This window comes from Bactrocera oleae, chromosome 6 (genome assembly GCF_042242935.1).
Source record: "Bactrocera oleae isolate idBacOlea1 chromosome 6, idBacOlea1, whole genome shotgun sequence".
Taxonomy (NCBI): domain Eukaryota; kingdom Metazoa; phylum Arthropoda; class Insecta; order Diptera; family Tephritidae; genus Bactrocera; species Bactrocera oleae.
Genome location: NC_091540.1, coordinates 63,601,701 through 63,627,866, shown reverse-complemented (window position 1 = coordinate 63,627,866; position 26,166 = coordinate 63,601,701). Strand labels below are relative to the sequence as shown.

The following is a 26,166-nucleotide window of genomic DNA, read 5'->3' as shown; positions in this document are numbered from 1 at the left end:
ATTAAAACTAAATTAAAATTAAAATTAAAATTAAAATCAAAACCTAAACTAAAATTAAAATTAATATTAATATTAAAAATAAAATCAAAATTAAAACGAAAATTAATATTAAAATTATAACAAAAATTAAAAGTAAAATTAAAATTTGAATTAAAATTAAAATTACAGTAAAAATTAAAACTAAAATAAATAATAAAATTACAATAAAATGTTATGATTTCTTTGAATTAAAATTAAAATTAAAATTACAGTAAAAATTAAAACTAAAATAAAGAATAAAATTAAAATGTTATGATTTCTAGAGAATCGAAGATCAACATGCAAAAATCTTATAAAATAAAAGATGACGACTTCGAAGATGTGTATGGTTTTTTGCAAATATGTTCACCTACAAGTGAAAGACGCTTCAGTCGAAGGCCATAAAAACTATAGCTTAGAAAATTATGACTACTTAAGTTGTTATTGTAGACGCAAAACTAAACTCCAAAACGATATGTGTAATCGAACTAAATAAAAATTTGCGCAATATAGGGATGACCAGCACAAATTCCGATGACGCATACCAATATAACATACATATGTACATATATGTGAATGTATCACCGATATTTACTACCGTTATTAATAAACTCAGGGGAGTATGTACTTCACAACAACAAACTAAATAATCATTACAAGTTTAGTAAGTTCCACAAATACAAAGATACCGTTATTAATTGAAACTAATAAAGTTTTTCACAGCAAAACTATAGCGCTACATTACTACATATGGAAATTGAAATGTATAAATATATTTGTATTTGTGTATGTGCTTAATATATGTATGTATACGTCTATGTATGAGTGTTGTCAAAAAAATAGCCACAACAAAGCAATTATCTTACCCCGAAATCTTTTATATGGACGTCTGTGCGCCGTAAAAAGGAAAGTGCAGCTGAAAGAGCGGAAAAAAGTGCTGAATGAGAATGCAATATATGTATGTATTAACGGTATATATGTTAATAAAATGTGTTAGTAGCATAAATATACAAATTAAAGGCAAACACAGCGACTCACACAAACACAATAAAAACTTCATTCATTTACATAGGCAAATGCACACATACATATATACATACATGTGTGTATAAAGTTGTGTGTAAGTATATGTAAATCAGAAATCACTTTACACGGAGCGGATGACAATTTCACTGAAGTAAAGAACGAAAAAATAAACCGAAGTACAAGCGGACCAACGTCCACGCTTCGCAATAATGACAAACAGCCGCGTTCACAACGTTCACTTAACTACTGGCGTTTAACGCTTGAAGAAAGAAACCAACACCGCACAGCTGTTCGTTCGGTTTAGGCGCCAAAGTGCGTGCTACGAAAATCGGGGCATGCAAAGTGGGCAAAAGAAAGGGCTAAAAGGTACAAGAATATTTACACAAATACCTACATATGTCTGTATAGGCATATTATATAGTATATAATCAAGCGCAAGTTACAGTTATTTTCAACTATTAAACGACCAATACTACCGAAACGTGAATGAATGTCCCAATTTCGACGAAATTTACAAAGCGAAGCGCGGCACTCATACACAAACACACATACATAACTACCAATATATGAACATATGTATATAGAAGCATGCATGTGTAGGTGTATACACATACATACATGAATACACACATATACACTCATGTATTTATACATATCAATCTATATATATACATATATAATTAACTCCTTAGACCCCACTTCCATCAGCGCTAGCAAGCACACACACACTCATACCTAAACATCCACGGCATTTGTGAGTTCAAAAACAACAGTTAAGTGATTGTAAGGTACACCAATCAACTGCCTGCTAGCGCCAGCAGAAGCAACAGCGAAAGCGTCGTGGTCGCCTAAGCGGCTATCCTGTGGCCACTTTGGTAGTCGATGGCTTGAAAAAGGACTGCATGTCCAGTCTAGTAGCAACCGTCCGGCTGACCACAGCACAGCACGCTTCGCAGCTATTAACGAGACGTCAGTGTGTTGCCGGTAACTACGTGAGCATACAAACGCTTCGCGCACGCAAACACAAAACCAACGCCGTACAATTGGAAAGTGGGGAAAATAACGGCACTAGTTATACAAAAAAAAAAAAAAACGAGTGGAAATACAACAAGAAAAAACTGTAAAAAAAAATAACGGTAAAAAGTGGAAATATCTAAAGTAACGGTGTAACAGGCGCGCGGCGCTGCCCTTATATGCACTTACAAAGCAAAGGCATGCTCATACGCCTATATGTATGCTAAATTATAATTTTTTTTTAACGCGTTGTGCTATTTGACCGGTTAACCGTTTTCGTAGTACAGTGCATACGAAAACGCCAACGGTAAAACAAAAATCGATGCGTTGCGACCATCGCGTTTATTAGTGACATTTTCGCCCGTGTTTACTGTTGCTTTTGAACGTATGCGTGTGTATGTGATTTCCGTCGCCGATTTATGACCGGAAAGTGCAGCGACAAAAGCAAAGACAGTGCAAAGGCATAACTGTAAAACAATGTTGTTAAAGCAAATAAGCGTAAAAGTTGCATGAAATAAATAATATTATTGCTCTATATATTAACTAGGAGTGTGTTTTGCGATAAAAATCATAATTAACAATTGAAATTGAAATGGATATACCGAACACTGGCGCCATTTTTACGCTCGGCAAATCGTATTTGGCTGAGAACACGCAGAGTTATTTCTACATCAAAAATGATCCGGTGAAACGACTGATATCTGGACCGCATCAAAGTGCGGTCATTTGTGGTAATTTGGAAAATATTTTCAAACAAAAAAACAATCACGAAATGCACAGACACATACGCGGACAGTTCGATAAGCAGTCGGCCTTAAAAACAAAACAAAAACAAGAACAAACGTTAACTTCGTTTGCACCGAAGCTATAATACCCTTCACAAATAAAAAAGTTTTCCATACAAAAACTCGATTTTGATGGGTCAGGTTGCATGGCGGCTATATGCTATAGTGGTTCGGTATCGCCAAATTCGACAAATGAGAAGCTTCGTGGCTTATGTACCAAATATGATTTATAGGGTTTCCGAAATTTTTTTCTGGATGATACAAACATAGTGACATGTTTAGGTTATAAAAACAAAAATATCGGAGAAATTACGACTTATTTCCTAGCATAGTTCTCTTTTAGCACGATATACTAGATCAAACTTCTTTTATCCGTTTTTTTGGGTGTCTGCAAAATATGCATGTCGGCTACAACCTCCATATTCGAGTCAAACCTCAACCCGACGAATGACTTTTTCAAGTTTGGACACAAAACGGAGTGGCGTTCTTGCAATCGGTCCGATAATTCAACACAGCAGAGCTTTGTGACCGTTTTGCACTTCTCCAGTTAGTCTACTAGATCACACCTTGTAGATTCCAGAAAACGGTGGCCGATACCGTTCTGCTTGATAAGACAGTATTCACCTTCTGCGTAGCATTTTCTTCGGTTTTTCGACTGTTTCTCGGTCTCTGATATCTAGTAGTGGATCCATGTATCGAGATTCGGTTCGGCTGAAATTTTTACGATAAACGTCTACGACTACACAATAGTAAAATTCTCTTGCGTTAGTGACGCCATCGGCCGGTTAGGCGAAGTTTTTATCGCACCACCGATTTGTAAATTATATCTAATATATGCGTTTAAATGCAGACATAAATAATGTATTTTATTCGATGGCACGCAAAACCAATTTTTAGTTCAGTTGGTCACTTAATATTTGACAATAACATCTGAAAGCACGACAAAGTGGGAATATTTGCCGGTGGCAAGTGGCATTTGATTTCCAATTGGATAACGAAGCAACAGAAAATGATCAACAAATTGCGTGTTTCGAATAAGCGGCCATTATAATGATTACATACACACATAAACATAAAACTAACACATACAACTGAATTTCAATTATTAATAACTTAAATATGACAACTATTTATCCACCCGAGATAAATAAATTTATAGAAAGTTGTCCCCAATAGTGGTTGTCCGGAACCAATTTTAGACCACGGAAAACATTCGTGACATTAGAAAAGGTTATCGTCAAAAAATATTCGCTAAACAATTCGGAAGAATGCGGACGATTTGACAGCTCATGCTCGAATGTACTATGTAAATGCGGATTCGTTTCAGCTTAGTAGCCCCGAAAACTCGGCAAGCAAACCTTAAAAATTTCGCAAATTCCTTAGCATGGAAATTTAATACCATGGAGATTCAAAAAAAGTTTCAGATATTTAAGCAAGCAGCTCTTTTGTGACGCAAACAAGTGTTTCCGGAGATTAGGTAGAAATTAGGTTGGTTTAGTGCGACTCTGCCTACGAAGCATTTTATTTTCGAAACTTCAGCCACTATGTGTTGAATCGATCAGTAAGGATGCTAGTAGACATAAGTTGCTATCGTAACACAGCGAATTTTTAAGTTTAAATTTCCCAAATTTTTTGACAGCTCGTAACAGAGATTTATGGGTGCGACGAAAGGCAAATTTTCTACGTTTTCACGATCTTACTGATAGCTTTATGTTTTTTCGTACTTTCCTTTATTTTTACTTCTATGCTCGACAAAATGATTCGACTCTACAAAATGTTTGCATACTTTTCTAACGATTTCACTATTGTTCAGTCAAATTGAAAAATGTCAAGTAAACGAAAAAAAAATATATATATCAATCGATCAAAATCAAGTTCTTGTATGGAAAACTTTTTTATTTTACAAGATAGACGAGTTTGCACTAATTTTAGAAATAGATTATTGTTCAAGGCAATAGTAACGGTCATACAAACTTACCGATCAAAATCAAGACAAAGATCTTCATAAAAGATCATTTTTCCTTATTAAGTAACCCTATGACGACCTGAGGGTCGTTTATATCAAGCAACGTTTTTTTTGCAGATTTAGTTATCAGTTGCTATAACAAACACTATGAGAGGTATTATTATTCAGCTGTGAAAGGTATTATAGCTTCGGTCCAGCTGAAATTAACGATTTCTTTAGTTTGTTTAAAAAAAATTTTAAAACCAGCTAGCATCGGGGGTCAGCTTTTTTTGTTAATAGGGTGACAATATTTTCAAAAAAAAATATAAAATATACCTAATATAAACTAATTTTTAATAAAAAATATATAAACTAGTTTTAAATTAAAAAATAATATAAGGTAATATTTAATAAAAAAATAAACAAATTTTTAATAAAAAAAAAATTGAAACTAATTTTAAATAAAAAACAAAATAAACTAACGTTTAAAATAAAAAAATATACAGTAATTTTTAATAAAAAAAATTTTAAACTAACGTTTCAAAAAAGTTTTTAAACTAATTTAAAAAAAATATATTAACTAGTTTTTAATAAAAAAATCTAAGCTAACGTTTCAAAAAAGTATTAAAAAAATATATATAATAATAATTTTTGATAAAAAAATTATATTAACTGATTTTCAATAAACAAAAAAATATAAACTAATTTTTAACCAAAAAATTATGAACTAATTTTTATAAACAAATTTTTAATAAAAAAAGATATAAGGTAATTTTTATTAAAAACAAATGTAAACTAATTTTTAATAAAAAAAATATAAACTCATTTGTAATAAAAAAATATATAAACCAATTTTTAATAAAACAAATATAAACTCATTTTTAATAAAAAAAATATATAAACCAATTTTTAATAAAACAAATAATAACTCATTTTTAATAAAAAAAATATATAAACCAATTTTTAATAAAATACATGTCAACTGAGACGACAACACGCCCGTGCCAGTACCACCAACGCTTTCCGCAAGGCTAATATGTTTTTCCTGTCATTAGAAATGAAGTATTAAGATAATCGCCGTTTTAAATTGCTCATTTTTTTGTGCCTGGAATTGTTTAAATTTGAAATGAAATAAAGATTAATTAGCTTGAGCGAATGATGCGAATCATTCATGAATAAGTGGAGTAGTCATTACACTGGGACACAAACCAAAAATGAATTATTGACCAGAAAAACAGTTTCTTTAAACAAGAAAGAACCTTAAGGAGCACGCCTGGTTTAAAATTAAAAAAATCGGGTTTTTTATATCTCGTTAGGTTATACCATTAAAAAAACATACTAAAATTTAAAACGATAACTCAAATAGTTTTTGAGTTACAGGTTTCTAAAATGTAGCTGCTCAGTTCAATCAGCTGCATCCGTGTATCTTTAAACGCTTTTTTTTTAACTATATTTTTCAAATTTATGGCAGTGATTCGGCGACTAATTATCCGATCACTATCAAATTTTTTCTGTATGTTAATGTAACTTATTAGTTTTCATCTGCTCCAAACCGATTTTTGGCAGTGCAAAAACGACCAAAATTTTGATTCTCAAAAACCGTGGATTTTAGGCTAACACACTAAGTATGTTCCGTTATGGAAAACGATTCACAGTTAACGGTTTTTTGAAAATTTTCTAAATTCTTGTTCGAAAGGGTCCATAATCTTTCGTCCGACTTTACACCATAAATATCGGCCAATAATTAAGATTCGTTCAGTACTGTGTGATTTGGTGACGAAAATCTATTATATCGGCACATTTCGCCCCCCTCCTTAAATTTAAGCCTAAGATATCGGTCTGTAAGAGAGTTATCTCAGTAAAATTTTTAAAAAATAATTATCTTTACAATAAACTTTTGTTAGCACTGGGAAATAATATTTCGAAAGAATTATTCGAAATTTTAAAACTGTATAACATTCGGTTACAACCGAATGTAGGCATTTCCTTATTACCTTGTTTTTTGTACAATATTTTTTTCTTGTTGTTTGTTTCAATTTAACATTCTTTGAACTCATTCTAACTTTTAGTATAGTTAGCCGAGAAATTAGGCAATTGAAAAACAGTTCAAGTGTTCAGGCGTAAGTTTAATATGCCAGGGCGGACTTGAACGGAAAACGAAAGTAAAAGTAAATAGTTAAGTAATTTTATAAATTGCATTTAACATGCAATTTACTTGTCAACATGACTGCGAAATTTCTTTTTGGTTAACAGAAGAAGCGAAAGTAGCACAACTTTAAGAACTAGTGCAAAGATTGCGAGGCAAGAAATTTTGGGGCATGATTTTCGATATGACTTTTTAAAAGTGTTGGTGATGTGCTGTAATGTAATTATTGTAATAAAAGCAGTTAAATGTGTAAACTGCTGAAAAACTAAACTAACTAAGCTAAAACTAAATAAAATGTAAAATTAGTTTTACTAAGGCAGCTGAGAAATAAGAGTGAAGAAGCGAAGTTTGCTTTGAGAGCTCACTTTTATAAAAAACGAAAGTACATACATAGATATCGTAGCATAAGAATCTACATGTTTATTTGACTCCAATTAATTACTAATGACCAACATAACAACATAACTGATGGCCAAAGTCATCACAACGAGTTTAACGGGTGATCCAAATAGAAGTACTTTTTCCAATAGCCTTTTTTTGACAGTTCACACGTGAGACGTGTCAAGCTGTCATGCTATTTTTGTTCAGTATTGTTTGGCATTTCATCATGGCAATACTTACGCCTGAACAACTTTTATAAATTGTTCGAATTTACATATTACGAAAATTCACGTTCTGTAAAGAATGTGTTTCGCCCGCTTCGCTGGATTGGACTCAACGGATGGACCATCTAAAAAATTAATGGCAAAAAAATGCTCTTTCGAAGGATAATAAACATTCCCCATTAAATTTGAATTTTCTGTGTGTGTGTGTTTTTTTTTAAGTAGGGAACCTCGAAATGGATAACCTTTTACTCTCTAAGAAACATCATACTTACACGCTGCCATCACTACTGTTAGGTACTGAGTGCTTAAATAAATATGTAAGAACGTGCATATACCGTACATACATATGACTTAGTAAAAATAAAGTATACTTGTATTCTTCACCTTATCTTGATTAATTCAATTTCACCCTAAATGTAGGCAATGCTTTTTATAACTGGTCACAAACAAACACACTGGACAGTTTGAAGTATTCAATTCTAATTATATTTCTGAGTGCGTTAAAGCCATGACAGACATTCATTTGACTAGGGGCTGTGTCGTGGTAGAATTGAATGAAGTATGATTAATCTCCTTTTATTATTGTCACGAAATTCGTTCCATAAACATTAGGCAAGTAAAAGGCAGTATTGATTATTGGCCGGTTTACAAAACAAATTTACGATTGAAACTATATTAAATATTTAAATCATCTTTTCTATATAATTTAAAGGGTTAGGCTCCTCTAGCGCTCCGTAAAAGCCCTAACTTTGACAATTTATTCTGGGTATAAGAAAAAATTATTTGAATCTTTCTGCTTCAGGCTTTATTTAACACGTTTTTGAGTGGCTAAACAGATATCTGTATTGACATTTGGATACAAAAAGGCGACTATTGTCCCGATTTTTAGAATCCCATTTCTTATCTAGAATTTCTAGGAAAGTATGAAAATTTTTAGCTTTACAGCACTTTTTTGCAAAATGAAGTACTTGTAAAAAATAACATTTTTTACCGAAAAAATTAGCAATAAATTGTTTATATTTCCCAAAAAAAAATGTTTACCAGGTAAAGTCACTGTGATGCTATATAGAGTACAAGTTCTATCGTTTTACGTGCTGAAAGGGACTGATTCGACACTACAGCAGATTGGAGAGCAGAATTTCTGGCTCTAAGCATTTCAAATTTAACTCATTTAACCTAAAAAATAGCATTTTTGAAAATACTAAGCTGGCCTAACTCCTTAATAAACATATCTGTTTTGAGATATTTGAAGCATTTACTTCCCACCCGAGAAACAATGAAGATATATTTTAAGGGAATAAAAAAAAAACAAGAAAAAACGTGATTTTCGGTTATTCGCGTAGATACAGAAGTTCAGGACTAAATCGACTCAGCAAATCTGCGTGGCAAATTTAATACACACTGTTTAGGATATAAAAATAAATAAAACATTTAGGGTTAACAGTCGGTCAAGATGTTCTACTAAAGTTTTTAAACTGCACTTAATTATCTTCTTCTCAGATGTTAATAAATGGTTGAAGAAAATAATTATTATTTGATTGAAAGTAAAACCATTAACCGAAGCCCACATGTTCCATAAGATTTTATATGACAAGTTTGTTAAAGAAAAGACATAACGGCACTCTACTTTGTATTAATTGCTAATTACAAAAACTTTTAAGCTTCACAACAACAAAGTACTTGAAAACGTCAATATGTCATATCTCAACATTTAACAATATCCGCTAGTAGATACTAGATATGTATGATATATTATATATATATTGAAAACACAAAGCCACACTAACAACCATAACTTTAAGTGCATAGAAAAAGTTCGAGACTAATGCAATTAATGTCTCACATTACAGAAAGTGGGCGATTATTTGTTTGGGGTGAAAATCACTACGGTCAACTGGGTATTGGCAGTACATCAAGCCAAACCAGCAACAGCAACCACAACAACAATAATAATAAAAACCACCATAGCACTAGTCATGGCGATATAATAACGAAGCCAACATGTGTGAAATCACTGAAAACACTGGGTTTAAAAATAGCCGATGTCGCTTTCGGCAATGATTGGTCCATAATACTCACACGTAAGTAGCATAACTATTATATATGCATTTGCGTATTTAACTAACGTTATTTATTAAACGTTAGATTCAAATGAACTCTTCTACACGGGCCGCAATATTTTTCCAAGCGATGCAAATGTGGCGCGCAATTTCAGTGTGGCCACCGTGGCGGATGAGCAATGTCAAATTATACGCAAGCCATTTCGAATTGAAGTTCTGGACGATTGTCTAACAAAGAATGAGGATGCAGAGTGCTACACGCATGTCTTGGCGGGTGATGAACACTTTGTGCTGATGACCAGTGAGTTGTTTGTTGAAGAGAGTAATAATTTTTGAAAATTTTATTTTTATAAATTTAAAATTTCTTTAAAAATTTTCTTTAAAAAAAATTTGTTTTTTTAATTGTGTCACCATTTTTACCTGCTCTTAAGCAATATTTCACAATTTATATACACTTTTGGCACACAGGTTTTGGACGCCTTATTGGCTGGGGTTCGAATCAAAATTACCAGCTTGGTATGCCCGCAGGTCACACAGCTGAGAAGCCGTATGAAATAGATCTCGGCGCACCTGTGCAGCAATTTGTTTGCGGACCCGAATCGACGCTGGTGCTCACCACTACTGGCAAGCTTTATTTTACCGGTCATCTGAATGACTTTGTATTCTCACAATTTACCGAACTGCAACAAAATCTCGGACCAACGGAACAAATTATATTCATGCACATTTCGAAAACGAATGATATATTTATTGTGACCAATGCCGGGAGCATTTATCGCAGTATCGAATCGGTGCGTACGAAAAGTCTAATATTTCAACGTTTCTACGACTATGATAGCGAAGAGAATGGACCAATTTGGAAACTGCTGAAGGGTTTTTCCTTCTATGCTGTGTTAACGAAAGCAAATAAATTCTATACGACATTCTCTGAGAGCGGTCATCATTTGAAGACGTTTCGTGAGATTTCGAAATTCAAAAATTTACGCTTGCTCGATGTTGCGGTGGGTAATAAGCATATACTGGTGCATGGCATACCGCGTTCATCGACGCTCTCAGCAAGCGTGGGCGGCAGCGCTGAACCGCATCGTTTTGCGAGTCGAACCTTTGTAATGCCGCCAACTTTGGTGAATGGAACGGGTGCTAAAAGCTGGAGTCGGGTGGACAGTGCAACAAAAGTTGACAGTAAAGATAGCGGCAATGTTGGGTCAGATGTCATGAAGTTGGCGGATGTAAAGAGTAATGTGATGGCAAACGGGGCAATTAATGAGCCGACTGAAGTAGTTGAGAAAAATACAGAAATCAAAACAGTTGCTGACGAAAATAATGGAAACGCAAGTGAAACGCAGGCGGAAGCCACTAAAGCGACAAACGGTGGTAGTACAATAAGAACACAAAAAACACCAGAAAAGGAACAGAGAAACGCTGAGGAAAATGTCGAGGTTAAAGATGTTACGGAAAACAATGGCAACATTGCAAAACAAACGGAAACTAACGGCAATCTAGAGATGAGCGATAGTGAACCGGCTAAGGAAATTAAACATGTAATAGCTGCCACAGCTGCTTTAGTGCATAATGACGCAAAATCACCGACGAACTCGATCAAATCTATCAGATCTATAAAATCGGCACATTCCGTTAAATTTTCGCCAACAGCATTAAGCAAAAAGGCTTCACCAGCCAACGATAAGCTGTTACGGCCACACACGCCTTACCCGGACAGCAGCACAACTGGGAGTACACCAACAACTATCAAAAAGACAACACCGCTACGCAATTTCTCTTATGAAGCGGCAATGGATCATGACCACATCGATAGCACATCGCCTGTGCTGATGGATAGTTTGGAAAATATATCCGAAAGTACCGAAAGCGAAAGGGAGCATAAGAATGGTAAGTTTCTCGTATTAAAATTAAAGTGATTTAAATCTAAAACAAAGAAAAAACATTAATTTCGATTGCACCGACGCTATAACACCCTTTACAATTAGCAACAATTAGTTCGCAGATTATACCGTTGCCTTGGATAATAAGCCCCAAATTTCGTGAAGATATCTAGTCAAATAAAAAAGTTTCCAACACAAGGATTTGATTTTGATGGTTCAGGGTATAATTATATAGCACTTAATTTTCTGTTTTTGTTTTTGTATTTTAAGCACTGGCTACAACAGCAACACTGCCGTTTGAGGAGGACGAGCAATTGACAGTGGAGATCAACACAACAACCGATCCGCTAAATAGTACAATCGTTGTAAATGAAATACGTTTCATAAATAATGGCGTAGATGTGACTGACAATGTTAAGGCAGCATCACTTGAACGAGAGGATACCGAGAGCACACTCGACTCGTTAGAAGAGCAAGCGGAGGGCATTGCCAGTAAATCTAATGAAACTCTAAATAATTTGAGTCAAGGTCATAACTCAGATGTGGAAGATGCAGGTGGTGTCGGAGAGGAAATTAAAAACACAATGCAAAAAATTGAAGGTAAAGCCAAAGAGATAACAAATAAAATTGACACTAAAGCAGATGAAGTTGATGTAACAGTAAAAAATATAGTCAAGACAAATATGGCGAAGGTTAATGACGCGGCAAATGAGATGAAAGTTGACTTGTCGCAGCAAGCAGCACAAATAGATGAAGATTTTAAAACTGCAGAAACTGAGCTGAAAACCAACGCTGAAAAGGTAAGCGAAAACATAACTGATAAAATGGAAAATGCAGCCAAAAAAGCCGCAACGGCAGCCACCGATGTGCGTGATACGGTAGAAACTGCAGCCAAACGTGCTGCGGCAGGTGCTCGTGATGCCGTCGAAACGGTGGGTGACAATGCCAAGCGGGTGGCAAATGACACCAAAACAACAGTTGAAAGTATAGGCAACAGTGCAAAACGGGCTGCAACGGGTGCTAAAAATGCTGTCGGTAATGTATTTATCAAAATGTCAGATGGCACTAAGGATGCGGTTGACTCTGTGGCTGCTAAAATTGCTAGCGAGGTGTCTGGTGCTAAGGAAAATATTAACACAATGTTTCAAAGTAAGACATTAAAGCCCACACCCGTGGAGGAAGATGCAGTGTCATCAGCGTCAGAGGCTGCATCCAAGGGTGGACTAAAAACTAATACAACCACCAATGGTGAGGATGATGAGCGCACAACAGCATCGGTAAATTCCACGCAAAACTCAACTGGCAATCCCTTTGAAAGCAATAATCCATTTGAAAATGACGAATTTGACGATGTGGTTGAGCGTGGTAAGAAAGCAATGCAGGAAGAGGTCAATAACGTGCATCGACAAGTGGCAGAAGAGGTAAAGGATGCGGAGAAGGAAACAAGTAAAGTGCGCAAATTTTTCAGTGAAATGCGAGGCATATCTTGCCGCAATGAGAAATCGGTGGCAGTTGATGGTTAGTAAGTTAACAACAATTATAAGTAAACGTCATGCTATTTCATGAAACATTTTGCTTGTACTTATTTCAGATGATCCGCCACGTTATTCAGTAGAGGATCAGTTTCCTACACCAGCACATCGTAACCGGGAGCAAAATAACACATCGAAAGTATGCTCAATATTATAAATATTTTCGGCTAATCTTACACACACTAAGATATGATTGCATTTCGAATTTGTTTACCTATAATTAAACTATAACTGAAAATACTGATATAAAATGTTTAAATATATGGAAATTTACCTACTTTGTTGTTTTATATCACCAAATTGCAAATATTATCTAAATCAACACAAATTGCCTTAAACGTTTCTAACAAAACTTTAGCCAATCAGCTGTTAACTGAAAATATGATGAAGTTAGCCGCCGTTGAAAACCAGATATGCATATCTGGGATATCATAACATCAGTTATAGTGGAATAAGTTTTATATATATATATATATAATTTTTTTTTTGTCTTAAATGCATAATATTTCAAAAAAGTTTAATCTAAATTTCATTTCGGTTCTAGCAATATTGACGAAGTTACGTTACACGTTTATAAACGTTTTACATCAGATTTCCAAACTTGAAAGCGTTTTTCTCAGAAATCACGACTTCAAAGTCGTTGCCTCTCATAAATTCAAAACTGCGGCAGCGTTCGTTTGGAAATTCGGAACACTATACATAATTTACGAAGTAGCGCTGTAGATGTTTTTTAATAATACATTTTTTTTTTTTAACAAAAACAATTGAAATGTTTTTTCACAAAAAATATCAGGTTTTTCCTTCAAAATTTTCCGTAAAAATTACAAATTGAAGTTCAAAAAATCCCCCATGTTACCTACGATATAAATTTGATTTTTTATTTGAATTGATTCAGTATCGAGGTATGAAAGGCACCGCATTTCAACTGTTTTTCGGAGCCGCTCCAATGTAGTTGGTGCAGTGGGCTTTTTTCTAATATATCTCTACGAAACTTTGACAGAATATTCTTTGAAGGTCATACTATAATGTATCATTGGTTTTTAAAATAGATTTAATTGTTACATCACAAAGTAAAATAATAAAAATGCCCTTGTTTTACTCGAGTTAACCCTACTCCCTTAATATATAGTCATTTATTTAGAAATTTGTAATAGGATTTTAAAGTTTAATACGCCATAATTAAAAGCGATCTCAAATCAGTTGATTTTATACCACATTTAACAAATTCTTTGCACCTGAAGGAATATATGAGCACACTTGTAGCAAATGAATGTTAACATATGCAACTCTGTATATGGTCTTTTTGTCTATCGATATCTACGTTAAGTTCATTTAGTTTAAGCTGGCAACACTTCGGTTAACAAACAAACGTCAAAAGAAAATTGTGTGTGTCTGGTGCCTGCTAACGAAGAAAAAAAACTTAACTCAATTTTGTAACTTCATATTTTTTGTACGGAAGCAGAAAAGTTTTCTATTTTTTGAAAATTTTCACATTCTTTATAAATGAAGTGCAACAAACCTAAACAGGCATAGGAAAGAATATTCATACAAGAACAAATACAAGTATGGGAAAGGCATGAGATTTGCAAGTTGAAAAACTGGAAAGATGAATTAAAAAGGGGGGAAATTGGAGTCTATTTTCACTGCATGTCCTCGTCGTCAGGTAGTGCAAGAAGGTAGGTCAACAAAAAGGAGTGTTTTGAATATTAAATATATTTAGTGCCAAAGGAGGTGGTGGTGGTGGTGCTAAGGTGTAGTGAGTCTGCGGCAAACGATGCGAGCTGGTTGCGGTAAGCTTGATGAATTTTTATGAGCCGATCGCGTTTTACAGTTGATGAATGGGGAAGTGAGTGTGTGTTCCTAACCTCAAAAAAGCAGTGTTCGTTAGATGTATTGACAGCAACGAATATCGTCGGTATTATATGTGTGTGTGTGCGCGCTGCCTATTGTTACGCGAACGGGGTACGGTCGGTGTGCTGAGATATGTAGTGAGCGTGCACCGTGCGGCGAACGTCTAAAGTGGTGATGGTCGCATCGACGACGTCAACGGCCGAAGTGGAAAAACTACTTCACAAATCGGGTTTGTTGAATATATATTCCTTGTTTTCTTATACTTTTTCGATTTGCCAAAAACGTGATTGTGGGTAATATATTGGAACGTTGAGGAAAAAATGGTGCCCCCCTCGGGAAAGGGGTCGCGATATAATGTTTGAGTATTTCATATACTCTTTCCCTTCAGTCGTAATGTTATTCGATTATGTGCACATGGTAGCGGTCACAGTGCGCTGTCATTTGTGTTGGCAAAAACGTCTGCCACTGCAGCATGTCGCGCGTATTTGGCATTCCATTCAAATCATATGTAAATGCTACAGTCCATTCTAATTTCACTACGCTAAAATATCGACAGTTAATATGATCAAAACTTAACTTTAATCATTGTTGCTTACAACTAAAATTACTAAGCCACATGGTACAATGCGCAGCGCTGCTGACTTATCGTCGTCACCACTTAAGCGCCGTCATCACTGCCATAATCGTAACGCCTAACCTCGACGTACACCTTTGCTATATTGTAAATTCTTATGGAATTTTCGTAGAGAAACACAATGTTACTAATATATGCAAAATAGGTAAATAAAGAGGACAAATGAAAAATGAGCCAAATCAAGCTAATGAATATTAAACATAATATTTTAAACATCGCTGCCTTTCTGTCAATCGCTTTGTACGCTAATATCTTAACAACAACGTGGCGTGTTGCGAGGCATCACTATGTAGCTTTTCTTCTCTGCAACACCGCGGAATTTTATAGAAACATTTTTGATGTTAAATGACTTAACTATTTCCAAAGAATATTATAAATTTAAGTTTAAATTATTCTCGGGCAGTTACAAAATCGCGCGATTTTTAAAGATGAGAGACTTTATTTATTTATTTTTTTTCAATTAGTTTTTTTTTTTGTTAACTTGAATTTTTGTCCTGTTCAATTTTCACTAATTACAATATTTCCATTGCAGATTTTGTATCCATATCCTCTCTTGGCAAGAATTCTTTTGCTGAACCCACAGTTTCTATGCGTATTCTGTTTAGCAACTATATGATATAAGTGGGTTTATAACAGAAAAAATAAGCCAACGCACCTTATATCTCGCACCTTAATTACAATAAGATCAACCAGCCAAAAACAAATAGAAAAAAAAAATTAATATATCCCAAAAATATATTTTAATCCAAATTGGTAATATCGGCAAGCATTAGCTTGGTAGCTAAAACTACCTGAACTGCTTCCGCGCTTGATTTCCGAAACTTGATTACAATGCACATCAAAAATTTGCAACATGCCCATGCGGCTTCAGCCGCTATGGGAAATTGTGAGATTGTCATTGTGTCATCGTCGCCGAATAATGCTGCAGCGAGTGCCAACAATAATAACAACAATACTAATAGCAACAATAATAATGAGAATAACACGGGAGCACACCATCAGCAGCAACAGCAATCCCAACAACAACAACAGCAACAGCAGCACCAGGCCACAACTACAACAGAAATACCGATTCCGTTCAATATGCACCTAGCCGCTGCCAACACCGAAGCGCACGTTGCTGCTCAAGCGGCTGCAATGGCGGCAGCACAAGCGGCTGCTGCCCAGGCTGCCGCCGCTGAGCAACAGCAAGCATCGGGTGGCAGTAACGGTGCAAATGCCACAACAATTTTGCAGCAACATCCCCTAGCGCATCTGGTAGCGACAGCAGCTCATAGTCCAGCGTTGTCAGAGCATCACTTCGCTGCCGGTCGGGAAGTGGTTGCAAATGGACACAGTGCGGGCAGCAGTACGAACGGTGGTGGAGGCGGTGGTGGCAACAGCAGCGGCAGTAGCGGTGGTGGTGGTGGTAGTGGTCATGAAAAACCCTTTCTCTGCAGCGTTTGCGATCGGCGGTTTCGACAATTGAGCACACTAACCAACCACGTGAAAATACATACCGGCGAGAAACCCTACAAATGTAACGTTTGTGATAAAACCTTTCGTCAATCGTCCACGCTAACGAATCACCTAAAAATACACACCGGCGAAAAACCATTCAATTGCACATATTGTCCGAAGAATTTCCGACAATTAAGCACGCTAACAAATCATGTGAAAATCCATACCGGTATGTATTGCAATAAAACATAGATTTTATTTTACATAAAAAATTTATTTATCCATACGAGCTTTGGATTTATATGAGTTCATTCAAATTGCAGGTGAGAAACCATTCGAATGTGCCGTTTGTAAGAAACAATTCCGTCAATCTAGTACACTTAACAACCATATAAAGATACACGTTATGGACAAGGTGTACGTACCCGTTAAGATAAAGACCGAGGAGGAAGAAGGATGACTAGAGGACATGGTGATCGCAGGCGCACATCAGCGGCCCGCGAATCATCATCGCAATGTGATCACAACCACAATACAAGCACCAGTAACAACAGCAGCAGCAGTGGCGGCCGCTGCCTCTGCCGCCAATCATCATATACATCAACAACAACAGCAACAGCAGCAGCAGCAGCAACAACAACAACAACAACAGCAGCAGCAACAGCACCAGCAACTACAACATAACCACACAAACAACAATCCGAACAATGGTAATACGATTATCGCCACCGCCGCTGCTCCGTCCAATGCAATCGAGCATTTCAACGTAACATCAATTGGCGAACTGTCCAACGTGCAATTGAGCAGTATCAATGCACAGCTAGTGGGCGGCAGTGTTACACCCGAAGGTAATCTGGTGACTATGGGTGGCGTGGTCATCGGTCGTATACACTCGGCGTCATTACAAAGCAACGGCCATACACTGCAACCGCAATTGCGTACAACAGCACAGCCGGCCACCAGAGAGGAACTGCAACAGTTGGGCGTGATCAAGGTGGAGTCGCCAGCTGCTGAGTTTCAAAATGAGGGATGAGTCGAGTACGAATTGCTGCTTGAGTATATGCTCAAGGAGGATGAGGAGGATTATGCAGCCGCTTGCAATGATAATAAATTGAATGCCAGCAGCGCTAGTGATGCAGTTAAGGATTGTGGAGGCGGCCACCGAAAGAGCGATATTGTAGTGTTTAGTGATGCAGTTGGCAGTAGTGAAAGTGCTGGTAATTGAGATCGCTTACAAGTGCATGTGGCAATCGCTAAGCGTAATTAAAGCAAGCATATTGAATTTGCGGTCATAGTTGTTGTTGCTATTGTTGCTAGTTATTTAAATGGAGATGTCAAAAGGGACGGAGAAAAGCATAATATCTATCACCAATCATCTTTAGTTTATTACAAAAACTGCTGTTGTTGTCAACCTATAATCATCGCCATCAAATTTCAAAATGTAATAAAGTGACATTCTCTTAAACCCTAAAAGTAAAAACAAAAAAAAAAAAAACAAAACAGAAAACATTAAATCTGTAACAAAAACATGACACTTGCTCATGCACACATACATACATACAGTGTTGCAATTGGTATGGGATTGTGTATGCTTTTCGAAACTCAAAACAAAAACGCAAATTCAAATTCACACAATTAATGCAAATAATAATATTGAACACAACCGTTTGAAATAAATAAGGAAAATTATGAAAATCAAAGAAAAAACAAACCTCTATAGCCGTTAAGACAGAAAGTAGTAGCAACAAACATGATAAGAATATCTAAAAAAACAAAGAGAAATAACAAAAGAGAGTAAAACTAAACTTAATTTAAATAATTATAGGGGAATTATACTATTTTATGGGGGTTAGTAAAAAAAATACAACAAAAACAAAAAAATTAAAGCACAAACTGCTGCAAATATATTTTACCGTATACATTTTGAGTAGTATTTGTTATGAAATTGGTTATAAATTCTGTTAGTTGTGTAACGGCACCAAGCGCGAATTATGGCTATTCATTACTTAAATCATGTTTTAGTGCGAAAGCCACGTGTCTGGCGTGTGTGTATGTGTGTCTGTATGCTACTTAGATTAGCAGCGTTTAATTTCCTAATTAACTAAGCACTTATTGCGTTCCACACACTCCTACATACAAACATGCATACAACTAATTAAATGTTTAATTCTAATATAAATAATTAATGAAAAAATCGCATTAAGTGGAAATTATGACAATAAGCTCATAAAGTAATTACACGCATATATGTTGTATTTGTTGGGCAGCACCCGCTTACACAAAGCACCGTACAGAATTTATAGCGAAAATCATAGCTTATATGGTATAGTGGCTAACTCGAAACGAAAACATATATGGTGGAGTAATAAATGTAATTTAAATTCATTATAATGACCTATTTTGTATTTTAGTTTAATATTAGGAATTCACAGCAAATGAGACTTGTTTGTACTTGAAGCTTAACACAACTATTTTTTTTAGGTTATAACACTTAAAAACGAAGTCGAAGTCGAAGTGGGGGCGCAGCAGCATACAGTGCTGTTAAGTATGAAATCGCTTTATGTTTCTTATTATTTTTTACTTTTATTTTATTTATCTATATACATACATATTTTTTTTTTTGGCTGCAAACAAACAAAATTTTTGCTGAACACTTGTTTGAATTGTATGAAACAAAACCTTAAAATAAGGTACAATTTTAATTTATTGCTAAGTTTAGACTGTAAAGTTGATTGAATTTTTTTTTTTTTAGTTATAAATTTAACATGTTTTCCACTACTTTTGTTGGTTAATTGAAATTATTATAAATTATTTCATATACATTTTAATGGCGTTTAGAGGCGCAGTGGAAAAGTAAATACTATTATATATTATCGATGTTTTATTTGAAAATAAGCGAAATGTAAATGAAACTAAAAAAAAAATAGAAAAAGAGAAATACAAATTTCTATATATTTTATATAAAATTTAATTTTCCAAACAGAAAAAAAATTTGCCATTAGGGATTACAATGCTAAAGTCAAGTAAAGGTGAAGCGTGGCGGGTAGGCAAGCAGGCGCCTAATGCCGTTGTTAATATTTATGTGGCGAATAAAGTTGTTTTATGAAAATGATTGCGAACTTCGAAGAAATTGTTTATATATTGATTAAAAGTAGTCATTACTTATATGCATAACTGTTATTTTCTGTGCCGAAAAAGTTGCACAACAAAAAAAAAAGAAGAAAAATACGTTTACGCAGCCCACAATACTGCTTATATTTGGTCTTCTGAAGAAAATGCTTTAATTTTCGTTAGCAAAAAAAGTTGTTGGATTTGCAGAAAGCATTAAAAAAAGAATTTATAATTACAAAAATCACTTTCATTCAAAATGAGTGCGCAAAAATTGCTTATATTTTACAACAACAACACCTTTCGAACTAAATTATATGCACACATAGATTTTTTTTTGTTTTTGTTTTATAGAGCTGGTTTAATGTATGACACATAGTGTTATGAACTTTTAAAAAGTTGCCGCGCATGTGTCACAGCTGAACGTTAAGCATTGTAGATATGTATATGAGAGTAAATGTTGCGTCAGCGCACTACAAACAAGCGCTTAGCAATTGCAACAAGTCATTTATAGCGAGTGAGTGTGCATTGCCTGAAAAACAAGAGAAAAGAAAAAAAAAAACAGCAAGAGAAAAAATCAGTAAAACGGAATTCGAAGCAGCTTACATAGTTAGTATTAGTTTGAAAACTAAAGCGTATCATATTAATATATGCTGCAAGTATGTGTGTATATGTAAATTGAAAATATTTTTATGAATTTCCATGTATTACATGCATATACTAGTATAAATGAAAGTCTGTAAAAAAAGCCACACACATACACACACACACACACACACATGAAAACCAATAACTAATCAATTAAGAAAGAAAGTGAAACACAAAAACAAAAAATATAAAAAAAAACAACAAAAAACAGCAAAATAGAAAAGCAACTATAACGGTACTTGTAAGTTTTGTTGCAGTGTGTGTTGTAAGTTGCGCGTGAACAGAGCAGCAACTTCTATGGCATTGCCGCACGCATACTGAACAGTTATAACACACACATAGAAGAGGAAAGACTCGTAATTTCGTTTAGGCGTACTCGAAACTTACGTTTAGTTGTCAGCTCTTTTGACTTTGTGATCGTCAAAGGAATTGACCAAACTGAAACTGATAATAATACCTAATAATAATAACTTATTATAACAAATATTATTTAATGTTGGGTGTAGCGTTGAACTAACTAGCACTGTGTTGCCCAAAATGTTTTCCTTTAATTTTATATAAATAAAAGATAAATAAAAAAATACAATAAATCATAAAATAAACAAATATAAGAGTTACTTTAGACAATTGCTTGTAAACATAATTACACATACGTTTTAAGTGCGAAGACATGTATTTATGTATGTATATGTTAATATATAATTTTTGATTGTAAACAAAAGCTACTTTTGAGACTTCATATATAAAAAGCTTATATGCGCAGATTGCACACTTCCGCTGGGTTTTCATTTATACTGTATAACTAAGTTTTAGCGTCAAGATTGGCGTAAAAATATTAGAAATTTTGATTTTACTATGGTTTTTTGTTACTGGAAAAATTCTGTTCTATTCGACAATTAAGTTCAATATTCAGGATACAATTTAAAAAAAAAAGTTTAATTTTTACTTATGTTTTGTATTCTGGTTGAATACTATTTTATTTGGCAATTAAGTTCTTGCGCGAAAATTGTAGTGAAAATAGTAAATATTTTGTTTTTACTGATATTTTTATTAATATCGGAAAACTAAAAGTGGATCGCGAGGCTGCATGACTTGCTGAAATTTTGCGCATAATTTGAGGCACGAAAGCATTGTTGCGTAGTTTTTCGTACAATTGGCATTTATTTGAACTGCATATATGGTTGTTTCTCTTTATCAAATCTAGCTGCGGTTAAAGGGATCGTTACAAAATTTGAAATTATCGAATTTTTTCTTAAAACTAATTAAATTATTAAAATCTACGAGTGTATTTTAGAAATGAAAAACAATAAACCACTAAAAATTTGTCAACGATTCAGTATGTACGAGAGAAATAAATTTCTTATATTCAAATATAGTTAGGTGTTAAAGTCTTACAACTTCGCCTTAACTATTTTCAGAAAAAAATAGTATTTTTGATACTTTCGTAAACAGTTTAAGAGTTCAACAAAAATTAGGCAGTGTGTGGATTTGTTTAAGTAATGGAAAAATATAATACATTTTTCGTTATATATATTTAAGTCAAAAAAATATTTTTTTTAAAAGTAATCTAAATTGTTTTTTCACCCATTTTTTAACTTTCTTGTTGAAAAACAGCGGTTTTTGCATGCTTCACGGTAGAGGCAATATTTTTTACCAAATACCTTTGCATACTTTTAGGTAAGTTATGAAAAACTACATTTTTTTATTTTATGAAGAAGAAACACTACTTAATACAGTTAAGGAGTATGAAGATAGAATTAATTCTTTCTTATACAGACGACTAAATGCTTTTTTCTATTCTTCTCGTTGCGAAACCCCAGAGCCCATTTTTATTACAAGTTTATTTTTATACGTTATATTGTTTAAAAAAAATTGCATATTACTTTAATAAAAATTAAATTTGATTTTACAAGATAAACTAATATTTTTTTTATATAAAAATTGAAATATTTCATTCAAACATTAAATTATTCCGAAGATACATATTTGATAAAGATTTTGTGAAATTTTCAAAGGAAAATATTCAAAACTCGGTCATTACGATATCATTTTTACAAAAACATGCAACTTTTGGTGACAATTTCTCGACGCTTTTTTCTTTTTAAATAGTTGTAATAGAAAAAAAATCCTCTGCGGCAAGACCTTGTAAATTATATCTCAAAGACCGTCAAACTCATATGACCCCTTAAAAGATTTGGAATTACAGAAAATTTTTAAATTAAATTTGATTTTCCAAGAAAATAATTTTCTTCCAATAAATATCTAATATTTTTATATAAAAAAATGAATGAAAAAATAAGCCAAAAAATTTCATTACGAAATGCTGAAATTTTTAAAATAAATTTTGTAACAAAAAACAATAATAATATTTCTAAACTTGTTAAATTCAAGGAAAATGCAAATACTTGTATTTGGAAATATTTTAAATTAAAATTCTATGAGCCGTTATTTGCCTATTTCTATGGGTTAAATTATTTTGAAAATTTAGTACAAAATTTTTGCTTCAAATAATTTTTTTTTTGTTTAAGTTTTGTTAACCGTTAGTAAATTATATTGGTATATATTATCTCCGAAAATTACAAAACAATACAGTACTTATGAATGAATAATATGTTTGTTAGAACAAAAAGTTCCAAACAGTTGAGGAAGTGCAGTAACAGTGACAGTTCTCTGGAATATAATTCCGGTGCGTGCCATATATTTCAACTCCATTTTCAGAAACCGAAATTACGCAGAAAAGTATGCTTCGAAATTTGTTTATTTCAAGCGTTTTTGAAATTTAAACAACTTTTGAATTGAAAATGCATTTTTTTATTTTCTTTTAAATTTATTATTTAATAAATATTTATTTTAACAAATATATTTAAAAAAAAAGATTATTTATTTTATAAATAAATAAATAAAATTTAAAAAAAATATTATTTATTTAATAAAATATTTTTTTTCAGCGTTTTGTATATACATACATATATATTTACTTCAAAAATATAATCAGTTACGGCTGTGGCAATACTTTTGCTAACTTTTTTTGCTGAAATTCATTCAACAATGAAAATATTATTTAACTTTGATTAATGATTTATATAAAATAAAGAAGTTTCCTTTTAAAAAGCAAAAAACAAATGAAATGAAATACATAAAGATGTGTATATATATTTTTAAAAATCCCAAGTATACGAAATATGTGTAGAGTAAATCTGACAGCTTATGAGAGCCGCTAAAATTATAAAAAAGAAAATAACAAAAAAAAAAAATAATTAAAAACCTTAAAAAAATGAAAAACCTTAAAAAAATGCCGCTTACGTTTGAAAATAAAAATTAAAAAAATAATAAAAAAAAGCGAAGCATGTCAAATATATACCATATGTACTTACTTATATACAGGAATAATTACTCAAGTGTGCTGTTCAAATTGCGCAAAATTTGTAATTCAAAGATGTTAGTGCTATTTTAGATACAAAATGAAGAAAATTATTAAAAAAATTATTTGAAGTTTAGATAAAAGGAAAATAAAATAATATATAATATTAAAAAAAAATGGTATAAATAGTTTAAAAAACGCTAACGCTGAGTGTGTTATTTTTTATAGTTATTTAAGCAAGTGGATGCTTAAGCGTTGCGTGTAAACTGTTAATTTGATTTTTTTTTGGTTATGTTTGAATATTTTTTTTTATTATTATCTTTAATTGATCTGTTGATTAAAATTATTTTTTAATATTTTTTGAAGGTATTTTCTTGATTTTTATGAAAATTTTTTTGTTTGAAATTTTTTTAACTGATTTTTAATTTGAAATACTTTTTTTTTGAAATTTTTGAAATTGTTTTTTATGAGCACTTTTTTACTTTTACAATAATTCTGTTGACTCAAATTGTGTTTGTAAATTTTATTATTATTTTTATTTATATTTTTAAATTTTTTAATTGTTTTTAAGAACATTTTTTATTAGATTTTCTGTTTCATACATTTTTTTGATAGTTTTTTATTTATAAAATTTTTTTTGATTTTATTTTTGAAATATTTTTTTAAATATTTTTTTTTAATTTCTGCTTTCTATTTCGAAATATAACTCGAAAGTGTTTAAAAAAAAATTTTTTTATAAAAGATTAAATTTGTTTTTAACATCTTGCGAGCGCCTGCTTATTGTGGCTTTGATTTATTCGTAAAAAAAAATTATAAAAATTCCATAAAAAGAGCTAGAAAATGTCAAGTAGTGAGATAGGCTTAAGCAATTAGAATTTATACAGCTATTTTGGAGCGAAGCAATTACATATATATAAGCAAAAAAAATTTAAATAAAACGAATGGCCTAATTAGGATGTAGAAGATATAGTAATGAATGTATTCTGATTATTCGTAGAGCTCGTGCATCATATACATACATACATATATATAAGTATATATGTATGCATAAAAATTAAATACAAATAGCTGATAAATGTATTTATAACTGTATAAATGTGCTACTTTGGGATATAGTATAGCATAAAAGTAATCATATGTGTATTATATTATCTACATATATAGTATATACATACAAGACAAGTATAGAGGTAAGTGGCGTAGACTTTTTACGCAGGTTAAACGTGTGTAAAAATTAATTTAGTAAGCTTAAGGTCGGAAAAACAGTTCCAAATTTGTCGGCATTGCCGAAAAAATGTTTAATTAAATGAAAAACGGATAAGTAAGGTATGTATGTAACGTAATACAGGTAGCATATATATGTATATGTACAATATATTAAAAAAAAATATGTGCAGTAGCAACGTTTTTAAATATAGTTGCAAAATCACACGCAAAATAAGTATTGCAATGATAAATGCAAGCTAAATCAATTATAAATAAATTGTGTGGCAACAATGTGAAGAAAAAAATCAATCAGGTAGAACCAATTGCGCAGAGACATTGTATTCCAGATAAATATACATAAAATGTATAAAAAAAGATATAAAAGCTGCTTTATAAAATATTGCTTAAATAAAATGGAAATGTATAGAGAAGATATTTTAATTATTTTTTTTTGGTGGAATGCATATATGTACATACACATATATGCATACAATGTTTTCTAATAATTTTAATTGTTTTTTGTTATTTTTAATATGTCGACTTACCATGTTTTACACATGTTTTTTTGTATACTGAATTGAAAAAATGTATTTATTAAATGCAAAATAATAATAAATAATATTATTATTTTTTAAAATTAAACTTTATTCAATTTAAATTTTCTCGCTCTAAATTTTATTTACGAAAAAAAAATCATTTGTACAATAATTTGCTTTAGATAAAATATAAAATTAAGTAAAATTTTAGTTTTGAGTAAAACAGTTGCTTTTCCTGGTAAAAAAAGTATTTTATTAGCTTTTTTATAAACATTTAAATTTTCTTGTTTTTTGTTCTTTTTATAAATCCGTTTGTATTTTTCTTTGCATATGAATTTGACAATTTGCAATTACTACTTAATTCTTAA

General features: G+C 32.5%; 3 protein-coding genes across 7 annotated transcripts in view; 2 read left to right on the top strand and 1 right to left on the bottom strand.

The window, feature by feature from the left end:
• Window positions 1–13,398, bottom strand: part of barc (RRM1_TatSF1_like and RRM2_TatSF1_like domain-containing protein barc) — a 33,240-nt gene extending 19,842 nt beyond the window's left edge. The window contains exons 1-2 of one of the 5 annotated variants that reach the window (XM_036364733.2): window positions 13,293–13,398; window positions 885–934 (exon numbers count right to left, since the gene is read on the bottom strand). The gene's annotated coding sequence lies outside the window, so the exon portion shown is untranslated. Of the gene's footprint in view, window positions 1–884; window positions 935–13,064; window positions 13,202–13,288 lie in introns of those variants that run through there. The other 4 variants (XM_036364734.2, XM_070112041.1, XM_036364735.2 and 1 more) reach the window with 4 other exon arrangements.
• On the top strand, window positions 2,332–13,229 carry LOC106614094 (platelet binding protein GspB). The gene is made up of 6 exons (XM_014229625.3): window positions 2,332–2,789; window positions 9,390–9,620; window positions 9,685–9,900; window positions 10,068–11,489; window positions 11,753–13,000; window positions 13,074–13,229. Exons 1-6 carry the CDS (start codon window positions 2,651–2,653, stop codon window positions 13,169–13,171), a joined length of 3,354 nt encoding a protein of 1,117 aa, XP_014085100.3. The 5' UTR covers window positions 2,332–2,650; the 3' UTR covers window positions 13,172–13,229.
• Window positions 13,399–14,371: 973 nt separating the features above from the next.
• On the top strand, window positions 14,372–21,466 carry Aef1 (Adult enhancer factor 1). The gene is given in 3 exon segments (XM_014229633.3): window positions 14,372–14,690; window positions 16,032–17,168; window positions 17,263–21,466. Coding segments are annotated over 2 exon segments (1,548 nt in total). The 5' UTR covers window positions 14,372–14,690; window positions 16,032–16,330; the 3' UTR covers window positions 17,973–21,466.
• The last annotated feature ends 4,700 nt before the right edge of the window (window positions 21,467–26,166 follow it).